General features: G+C 42.0%; 2 protein-coding genes across 5 annotated transcripts in view; one reads left to right on the top strand and one right to left on the bottom strand.

The window, feature by feature from the left end:
- Nucleotides 1-3412, bottom strand: part of CCNI (cyclin I) — a 33453-nt gene extending 30041 nt beyond the window's left edge. Inside the window, exon 1 of one of the 3 annotated variants that reach the window (XM_035004733.1) lies at nt 2855-3412. In XM_035004733.1, coding sequence (XP_034860624.1) covers nt 2855-2929 — 75 coding nt within the window. In that variant the 5' untranslated portion in view covers nt 2930-3412. Of the gene's footprint in view, nt 1-94; nt 296-2854 lie in introns of those variants that run through there. The other 2 variants (XM_035004730.1, XM_035004731.1) reach the window with 2 other exon arrangements.
- Nucleotides 1-11069, top strand: part of SEPTIN11 (septin 11) — a 143027-nt gene that overhangs the window by 124025 nt on the left and 7933 nt on the right. The gene's annotated exons all lie outside the window — the stretch shown is intronic.

The raw sequence follows: 11069 nt of genomic DNA, 5'->3' as shown, positions 1-11069 counted from the left end.
CCCCCCCCCCCCCCCCCCCCCCCCCCCCCCCCCCCCCCCCCGCTGGGAGGCCAAACACATTATTGATGGAAGTGCTTATTATTAGCAGGATACCTTTACAGTCCTTTTCTGAGATTCTAGTAAGACAGGGTGCCTGGGTGGCTCAGTTGGTTGAGCATCTGCCTTCTGCCTGGGGCATGATCTCAGGGTGCTGGCATTGAGCCCAGAATTGTCACTGTTGCATTGTTGGGCTCCCTGCTCAGCGGGAGTCTCCTTCTCCCTCTGCGCTGTGCCCCCCCATATAAATAAATGAAATCTTAAAAAAAAAAAAAAAGATTCTAGTAAGACAATGATACAGTGAAGAAAGCATTAGCTTGAGTTTTACTTTTCTTACTGATAATGCATTAGCCTGTTTTCTAATGTGTAAAATAGACTGAGTTACATGAATAATGAAACCTGCTGAATAAACCTGCTCAAAATACACTTAAAATATAATTTTACTGTTTTAAATACTAGAACTTTTTAGTTGTATCTAATTATTTTATGCCATTAATCATATCCAGAATTTTGAATGCTCAGATAGAAGTCTCTAGGAACTAAGAAACAAAAAGACTGTTTTGGTTGGCATATTCCACACACTTCTAACTTTATGATAGTTTAACATTTCTCCTGCCAATCTTTCAATTACTTCTGTTTCTTTCTCCGTGTTTATCAAATAGCTTAATGTATGAGTGAATAAAGTTATTGTACGGCATAAACTATACTGTAAATCTAAATACCGAGCCTCCTGCTATTCTAAGGAAAAGTACTGCACGGTGTTGGGTAAACACAGAAACTTCATTAATACAGAATTATTATATTTATTATCACCATTAACACCAACTCCATTTATAATTTTGTACTGATGCAGACTTCTGGATCTTAGTTCCCATTCTAAAAAGAGGGATTTATTAATGTGACCATCTCCTTGACTTCATGCCCCCAACCTAATAATTAACTACAGGTACTTGTAATTCCGGAACAGCCCGCTATTTGTTTCCCTAGCTCCATGCCTTTCCACGCAGTTCTTTCAGCCTGAAGTGTCCTCCTCTAGCTGGCACTCCCCTTCCTACAGAGCTGTCATTTGCAAAGGTCTGCTACTAGTACCCTGCCTTCATACATCTGTACTTAGACATAATTCTACTTCTGCATTTAATTGCTGTGATAATTATTTGTAGACCTGTCTCTCCTACTAACCACGAGTTCTTTGATGGCAAACACTCTCCAGAGTTTAGCACTACGTCTAACAAACAGCTCACACTTACTAAGTTCTTAATAAGTCAAAGCAATGAGTGCTTACTACTTGGCCAGATACTGTTCAAAGTACTCTGCCGTATTAACTCATTTAACCTTATGCAACCTCATAAGGTTGGTATTATTATTAAGCCCATTTTGAAGATGAAGAAACATGCACAGAAAAGTGAGTATCTTTCATTTTAAAGTATTATACAATGAGAATAAAACATGTATACACACTCTCAGCTTCCAATCTTGACCAAGAAACATTACAGAGTTCCATTCTAACCTACTAGGAGTCAAACTGCCACATAAACTCTGTCATCTGTAATTGAAAATCTCTACCATGCCTTCCCAACACATGATGATTCTAACTAGTCTGCTCTTCATCAGTATTAAGAAATTTATCCTAGACTAGAAATTCAGAATCTCTCATCTTTCTGGTTCCAGATTAGCATATCTAAACCCTATCGATTCTTTCTTAATCTACTTACCCACTCCCTTCTATTTCATCTACCACAAACGATGTGCAAAAGCTGGAAGCAAGTAATACTATCTTTAATGTTTTCAACAAATTCATTTTGGGATAGAGACTATATAGCATAGTCAGACTGCTCGGGTTTGAATTCTGGCCACTGGGCTCTAGCTGTGTCACCCACGGGGTAAATTAATCTTGTGGACCCTCAGTTTTCCTCCTCTGTAAAATGAGGCTCCTGAACTGCGTGCCTCACAACGAGTCCTTGTGAGGATTCAACGAGTTGCAAACCGCTTTGAACAATGCCTGTCAGATAAAAAGCTTCAACAAGTGTTATTAACAGCACACTCTGCTCCTCAAACGCTGAGACCCTCCCCACTGACAAAATAAAAGCTAAATACTTAAGCTTGACATTCAAAGATCTTCAGTCTGATTCCAGTCTACCTCCCCAGGCATACCTTCCACTATTTTGCTACCCAATTCTCAACTCTTGCCCAAACGACCTGCAATGGAACCTCTAGCTCAAGAGAGGACCGTTCTGCCCTCTTTTCACAATTTCGGTACTTTTCTACCTGCCCTTCAGAGTTCAACTCAAATCTCACCTCCTCTCCAATCTCCCCCACCCACCCAAACCTGGGGTAACGTTCCCCTCCCCCCCGAATTCCCGCAGCACTGGCCGTTCAACGGCTCGTCTGGCATTCACTCCGCTTTGCAATGTAAATTACACTCCTCTGGCTCCCGCAGTAGCGTTGAAGTCTGAGGGTGGGGGTGTGTCCGCTTCTTTGTGTATTAGACCGGCTTGCGGTGCCTAGAACGTGCACGAATAGGCAATCTGCTGTTGCTACAAAAGTTACTCGCTGACGGAAAAACTGGCCCGAAAGGAAACACGACAGAGCCGTTTACAAACTGGGCAGGTGCCGAACAGTTCTGGCATGGAGAGGAGAGCGTGGGGGGTGGTCCCGAAGCTTTCCTTTCAAGGGGGGAGGCGGAGGCCGGGCCTTAGCCAAGGAGCGCGCGGCTCCGGGAGCTTCCCTTCGGGAAGCGCGGGGTGGGGGGTGGAGGGGCCGTGGGGGGGGGGTGCGCGACGCGGGGCGCGGAGACGCAGCGAGTCCCCCGCCCCCTCACCTTCTCCTCCTCTTCCTCCTCCTCCTCCTCCTCCCCGGCGGAGCTGTAGGCCTCACAGTGGTGACGCGGGGTCATCCGGGGGCCCGTTACCACCCCATTTTCCTCAGCGCGCGGCGGCGGGGCGCGCGGGACAAGGACGGGACCGACTGAGGAGGGAGAAGAGGGGGAACCGGGCCGGGGGGCGGGGGCGCGGGCGCTGGCGATCGAGCAGGACGCACGGCTGCGGCCGGTGGGTCAGCGAATTAGTTCCATGACTCCCCCGGACCTGAGGCTGCCGCGGCCACCGCCGGTCCCACTCCTCCAACCGCCGCCGCTAGTGCCCGGGTGGGGAGGGGGTTCCCTCTCGCCATAGGGCGGCGGGGGCCGGGGAGAGGCGGGGAGTGAGACCGGCTCTGCCCCTGCCCGGGGGAAGCGTCTTCGAGGGGAAATGGTGAAAGGGGGGGAAGGAGGGTAAAAGGAAAAAAAAGGAAGGGGAAAGGGGGGAAAAATAAGAAAAAGCGAGACAGAAGCGCTGCCGCGTCCGCTCGCGGGGAAGGCTGGGGAGGGAGGGGAGGGAAGGAAGAAGTGCCGGCTTCCTCAGCTCCGCCCTCGCGGACCGATTCCTAGACTTGCTTACGCCCTGTAAACAACGTTGAAGTGGCCCTTCTCCCTCCCCTCTTTTCCTTTCCGTGGCCTTCACCGTCCAACGGACGTACAGAGAACTCCGGTAGAAAGCCGGCTGTTGGAGACGGGCGGGGGAAGTCTTTAGTACTGGGGTGGAAGAAGGGAAGACATTTCCTACGGGCTAAGGAAAGTCCAAGGTGCGCGGACTCGTTTTCCTAGGAGAAGCGGAAGGGCATGTCAGCATCTCACGGTGACGTAAGCGTCCTATGCTTGCTGGCAGAGGCGTGCGGTGCCCGGAGAGTGCACTGCGCATGCGCCCCGGGGAAGAAAGAAGAGGCTGAGTGCTCCGCTTGGGGGTGGGGTTCTGTCTGGATGCTCTTTTGGCCCACCGCAAAGCTACCTAATGTTATCCAACCTGATAAGTGTCTAGGGCTTGTAAGAAGAATTTATTGGGAAGGGGCTGGTGTTCTGTTGTGTAAAGATTTTGCATTCTTTGTTGACCTCGCAAAAAATTGTCTATTACGTATAAGTAGAATTGCGGTTTTTTCCGGTGGCACGTAGTGGATGGAGGTAGACTGTCAGGCACTTTAGAAATGTGGCAGTTTTGAGGATCATATTCTTAAGCACCGTCTTGGGTGTTAAAGGCCTTTTAAAACGGTAAATGATACTATTGATGGCGGGGAACCTGCTTGGTAATGTGCCAAGGGAATTCTATTCACTGAACCAACACATCTGAGTATTTGAGTAGGTTTTATTACCAGGTATTTAACGAGTATGTGGTGACATATAAATGTGTTTTATTTGAGGTCCTTTTACTCACCTATGGTAATTTTTGGCTCATCTTTTAATTGTTTTAGTTATAGAAAGAATATGTGGAACTACAGAAAGTTTTGAAAGAGGAAAGGGAAAAAAAAACTCAACCATTTACAGGAGTAGTCTCCTTTGTGTTTTCCATTTCTGTTTTTTATATGCCTATTTTACCAGTCATTGAAAAAATTTGTATTGAGCTTATTCAGGTGGTGAATAAGCTCTAGCAGGGTTAAGCTCTAGCAAACTGGAAGCAACCAAGACAGAAATAGCTCCTGCCTTCATGGAATGTACAATCCAAACAGGATAAATATTAAGCTAATTATCATTATCTAAATTTACCCGGTACATATTTACCCAAAGAATACAGAAACACTAGTTTGAAGGGATATGTGCACGCCTAAGTTTATTGCAGCATTATTTACAATAGCCGAACTATGGAAGCAGCCCAGGTATCCATCAGTAGATGAATGGATAAAGAAGATGTGGAATATTACTCAGCCATAAAAAGGATGAAATCTTGCCATTTGCAACAAGACTGTATCTAGAGAGTATAATGCTAAGTGAAATAAGCCAATCAGAGAAAGACAAATATATGATTTCACTCATTGTGGAATTTAAGATACAAAATAGCTAACGAAGGAAAAAAGAGAGCGAAACCAAAAAGAAAAAAAAAAAAAAAAAAACCAGACTCAACTATAGAGAACATAGGGTTACCAGAAAGGAGGTAGGTGGGGGGATGTGTGAAATAGATGAAGGGAATACATAGTACACTTAGCTGATGAGCACTGAGTAATATATGGAACTGTTGAATCATTATATTGTACACCAGAAACTAATATAACACTGCATGTTAACTACACTGGAATAAAATGAAATAAAAAAAATTACCCAGTACATTGACTTGTATACGTGTGCATGAATTCCCTCCCTAGAATATAAGGTCAAGGATGGCAGGGATCTTGCGTGTTTTGTTTCACTCTGTATCCCTGCATGTAATAACCTTTCAATATTTGATTACTAACTGAATAAACAATTACCAGTATCAAAAGTATTAAGATGGAAAATTGCAGACTACCATGGAAATACTTAACCTTAGGTAGGGATATCAAAGAAGGTTTTTCTGAGGAAGTGACATTTAAGATGAGACTTGAAACCACTGGGCAAAGAAGTGGGGGGAAAAGTGATACAGGCAGGGGAAACAACATGTACAAGGGTTCTGAAGCTAAGAGGTCGTAAAAAAAGAATCTCTGAAAGGTAGTGTATATAGCTGGTCCTGGGAATTGAGGGGGAGAGAATTGAAGTCCTTAGGTCCATAGGACAGAGCAGGGGATGGGAAGCCCAGGAAGGATTTTAAATGGGTTTTATCCTTTTTTCACTTCATGTAGCCTTTTTCCATATTACTATGTGGTTTTCCTTCTACATGGCCAACATTTTTCTGCAGAGTATTTTTGAGAGTGTAGCATTTCTGCATAATACCTTTGGGAGTGCAGCATTATTACATTGTTGGACCATGATTTTCACTCCTATAGGAATCATATAAATTCTACTTCGAGGTAGGTAGCCAAGAAAAATGAGAGTATGTCCAAGTAAAAACTTGTCCATGTAGGGTGCCTGGCTGGCTCAGTCAGAGCATGCAACTCTTGATCTCAGGGTTGGTAAGTTTAAGCTCCGTGTTGGGTGTAGAGATTACTTAAAAAATAAAAGATTTTAAAAATTAAAAAAAAAAAAAACTTGTCCATGAATGTTCATAATAGCATTATTCATACAAGCCAAAAGATGAAACAGCACAAATGTCCACCAACTGATGAACACATAAATTAAATGTGGTATATCTAAACAATGGGATATTTGGCCATAAAAAGGAGGTATTGATGTATGATGTAACATGGATGATCCTCAAAAACATATATAGTCTTTTGTGACTGGTTTCTTTCACTTAGCATAATGACTCCATTTATATGAAATGTCCAGAATAGGTAAATCCATAGAGACAAAGGATTAGTGGTTGCTTAGCCTTCAGTGCAGAGATGGAATTGGGGGATGATAACCGAACGATGTTAGGTTTCTTTTTGAGGCAAATGTTCTAAAATTGATTGTGATGATGGTTGCACCACTCTGAATATACTAAAAACCATTGAATTGTACACTTAATTGGATTGAATGAAATGTGAATTATATATCAATAATGCTGTTATCAAAAAAAAATGAAGGAGACAAAGAAAAAGAATCCAATTAATTGTCATTCATAACCTTTTTTGGATCATTCCTGGGTCCAATGGTCCTTACAGTTTTATGGATTTTGTTGGATACCAATTGCCAAGTTGTTTAGCAGAGGGGTCAAACCAATTAAAACGTAACTGGGAACATTTAAGAGCTTCTATTTCGTTATATACTTAACCTTTTTGAAGTTTAGATTTATTAAAATGATCTTACTGTCTGTGAGAGGCCAGTGACAATCTAGCCTACAGAACTGTAAATGTAATTTCAAGTAATTAATAGGTGGTAAGGAACAAGTTCCAGTTGTCCTAACAGAAACTATCAGCATTCTTCTTCTACACTGTTCACTCGTAAGAGCTTACTTTTAATCAATGTCTCTTTTTCCTTAATAACTGTCACATTGCTTTTACAATGGTTGTAGTTGTAAAAAAATGGGAAGCCTTTGAAATTCCCTGAGAAAATAAATAAGGCATATAAAGAAAATATGTTAATATCCATTTATTGGTATGGAATTCATATTTTTTCATTTTCTCAATCTTTTTAGAAATGTTTCCCTTTTGTCCTAATAGTAAAAAAAAATAAGTATCTTTCTACGTGGCACTTGCAAATAATAATAACTAAAATGTATTGATTACTTACAATACAAGGCATTGCACTTTTAGTACATTCTCTCATTTTTAGCCCCACAGCACTCCTCTGTAGTAGGTATTTTTTGTTGTCCCCATTTTACAGAAGATAAAGAGGTCAAGTAAATCTGCAAGATTGGTCACACAGCTTGGAGAGGCATAGCCAGGATGCAAACCTACCTTGTCTGACTCCAGAGCCTGCTGTGCTTTCAATTACTACCCTTTCCTGCCTCACCCTGTGGGTATTTCTGGCTTGCATTAAATCTTTGAATAAAAATACTCACCCTCGGCGCCTGGGTGGCTCAGATGGTTAAGCGTCTGCCTTCGGCTCAGGTCATGATCCCAGGGTCCTGGGATCGAGCCCCACATCGGGCTCCTGGCTCAGCCGGGAGTCTGCTTCTCCCTCTCCCTCTGCCTCTCCCACTGCTCATGCTCTCTCTCTCTGTATCTCTGTGTCTCAAATGAATAAATAAAATCTTTAAAAAAAAAAAATACTCACCCTCTGGTTATTTTTGTCTTGCCTTTAATCTTAGAACATATATATATATTTTAAGTTTTTAGTTAGCAGTTTATATTTGTTTCTAGAGAGTTGATTTTTGCTTAAAAAGGGGTTATTCAATTTTCTTAGACTTGTTTTATTTCATGACTGGAATATTGAATCTTGAAATAAGGAACATGCCTTGCTTCAAATGCAGAGTGGTAGAGTAAGGAAACACCTGAGAAATAGTGTTACTGTCATAGGAAAGGATCTGCTCTGAAATGCAAAATGGTGCCAAGTGAGACCTACCCACCCCCACCCCACCACCACCAACCCCCCCCCACCGCCCCGCCTTGGAAAGTCTAGGACAACTGAAGGGAATCAAGCTGATGAGCACAAAGTGGTTTGCCATTCTTTTTTTTTTTAAGATTTTATTTATTTATTTGAGACAGAGAATGAGATACAGAGAGCATGAGAGGGAGGAGGGTCAGAGGGAGAAGCAGACTCCCTGCCGAGCAGGGAGCCTGATGCGGGACTCGATCCCGGGACTCCAGGATCATGACCTGAGCCGAAGGCAGTCGCCCAACCAACTGAGCCACCCAGGCGCCCAGTGGTTTGCCATTCTTAATCTTTCAAGAAAAATAATTAGAAGTGCACTGCATACATTTTTATGAGTATAGAAGACAAGGCTACTAAATCTTTAATGATAGAAATTTCTGGTCTCCTTTGTCTTAAGTGAAACTTTTAGGGTAATGTTCCCAGCAGACAATTTATGAAGGTACTGTCTTGTAGGAGAAATACGGAGGCCTACAGGAACAAAGGAAATGATTTATTGTCACTATAATCACTTATCTTTAACATCTGCTTACACTTAGGGATCCTTTTTACAGCTTCCAAAATATGTTTTCATTAATCCCTACAGTGACAGAATATAAGAGGAGTAAACCTCCCAAATAGACATCAAGAGGAAAGGAGTCCCCATTCATCAAAAAGTAGAAAGACCTCCTACTTACTATGAGGTAGGGAGAAAATGCTCAGGCAAAACAAGTCAAAAATTCTAAAATAGGAAACCACAAGCTGCCTTCCAGACTTTACCCTGAATGTAAGCTGGCTTTAGGTTTCTCATAGGTGCTTATTTAGAAAGACCTCACCTGAAGGGATCATTGGTTGCATGCTTCATTAAGAGGGCCCTCAGAAGTCAAATAGCAGCCACCTATTTGAAATTTGTAAACCAAAAGGTCTTCAGTAGAAAAATACACCATTAAATAACACCACTTTACTCTTTCACAAACTGTTTTGAATTCCTGAACCACCAAATTTAGTAAATTCAGAAAAAAATCCTTTTTTGAAAATTGAGATTTTATTTATTAGAGAGAGTAAGAAAGCACAAGCAGGGGGAGCAGCAGAGGGAGAGGGAGAAGCAGGCTCCCCGCTGAGCAGAGATCCAATCCCAAGACCCCAGGATTATGACCCAATCTGAAGGCAGACACCCAACCGACTGAGCCACCCAGGCACCCTAAAGATGTCTTATATAATCAAACTACCAATACACTTTGTCTCTTGTCAAACATTTATGGGGGATGTATGGAGAAAAAGGTAAACATCTTCCAAAGTATATTTTTAGTATCATCACAACATGTTTACTGCAACCCTTATTTCTTCTGAGTAAAGGAAAAGAACTGTTTGGGGAATCAATTTAAATTATCCACAATCAGGGTTTCCAAGACTTTTTTCTCACATAACTAAGCTACTTTTATTACCAGACAGTGATGTAGTAAATACTGAGTCCCGGTAGCATACTGGGCTCAGCACTGTTAAGAGACTGGAAGGTGAGTTATATATAGTCATGTTTGTAAGACATTTATTTGCTCAATCATTCAGTAATTCAGCAACATTTACTAGCTGTGTGCCAGTGAGCAAGTTAATCAGCTTCTCTGTAACTTGACCTCAGTTTCATCATCTGTAAAATGAGGGTAATAATTATGAGAATTAAATGGGACAATATTTGCAAAAGACTTAGAACAATGTATGACACAGGAAACACTAATTGTTAGCCTAACTTAAGAGTCCTTTATGTGCCAGGCTTGAGTTTGATTTTTTTTTTCCACAATACAGTTAAAGATGGCCCACCCTCAAGCAGCTCTCAGCCATGCAAGGGAGACGTACATGTTAATGAACGTTATTAATAGAACATGAGAAGTTTTATAATAGTTACATGTAGAATGCTATGGGGAAACAGAGAAAGGAGAAATTCTGTATGTTGGTTAGAGGATGCTTCTATAGACTTGCATGCACCATTAATTATTTGCTGTGTGTCAAATTTACAAAATTACACTTAGTTGTGTAAAACAAGTATTTGGTGTCTCACACAGTTTCTGAGGCTCAGGAACCAGGAGTATCTTAACTGGGTAGTTCTGATTCAGGGTCTCTAATGAGGCTACAATGAAGTCGTTGGCTGGAGCTGAAGTAATGAAGGGCCTGGAGAATGTGCTTCTAAGTTCAGTAAAGTGACTATAGGCAGGAGTCTTCAGTTCTTGCCACTGGGCCTCTCCAAAGGGCTGCTCATGAACAGGCAGTTGGCTCCCCCATAACAAGTGATGAGAGAGACAGAGACAAACGGAAATGGAGAGATAGAACGCCAAGGTGGAAGCTGCAGTTATTTCATGACCTAATCTGGGAAATGATGTACTATCACTTCCGCCATATTCTACTTGCTAGAAGCAACTCACTAAGTCCAGGTTATACTGAAGGAGAGGGGGATTAAACATGAAGGGAAGAGTATCAAAGAATTTGTGAACATCTTTTTAAAACACTGCAGGTACGGAAGGAAAAGTAAGGTTTAGCTATGTAGACAGGAACAAACTTATGACAAGCAAGGAAATAGCAGAAACAAAAGAATAGAGAATCGAGGGGAAATTGTTATGAGGAAATGGACTTAGAGAGGTAAAGTAGCTTTCCTATCATGTGTTAAACAGTTAGTGAATGGGAGAGCCAGGATCTGAACCCATATTTCTGGTTATAGAATCCAGATCTTATCACTACCTATATTAGGCAAGGTTCTTCAGAGAAACAGAACCAAAAGGATGCATCTATGTTGATAGCCACATCTATATCTATATGGAGAGAGAGAAAGAGAAATTTATTCTAAGGAATTAGCTCACATGATCATGGAGGCTTGGTAAGTCCAAAATCTGCAGAGTAGGCTGGCAGACTAGAGACCCAGAGAAGAGTCGCCATTCAAGTCCAAAGGCAGTCTGATGACAGAATTCCTTCTTGCCCAGGAGAGGTCAGTTTTTGTTCTATTAAGGCCTTCGACTGATTAGATGAGGCCCACCCACATTATAGAGGGTAATCTGCTTTAAAATCCAATTTAAATGTTAAATCTCATCCAAAAAAACACCTTCACAGAAACATCTAAAATAACTGTTGACCAAATATCTGGGCACTATAGCCCAGCCAAGATGACAGATAAAATGAATCA

The sequence above is a fragment of the Mirounga leonina genome, unplaced genomic scaffold (assembly GCF_011800145.1).
Source record: "Mirounga leonina isolate KUSES-001 unplaced genomic scaffold, KU_Mleo_1.0 Mir_129, whole genome shotgun sequence".
NCBI classification, from domain to species: domain Eukaryota; kingdom Metazoa; phylum Chordata; class Mammalia; order Carnivora; family Phocidae; genus Mirounga; species Mirounga leonina.
The sequence above is the reverse complement of the archived record's forward strand: the minus strand, read 5'-3'. Positions and strand labels throughout refer to the sequence as shown.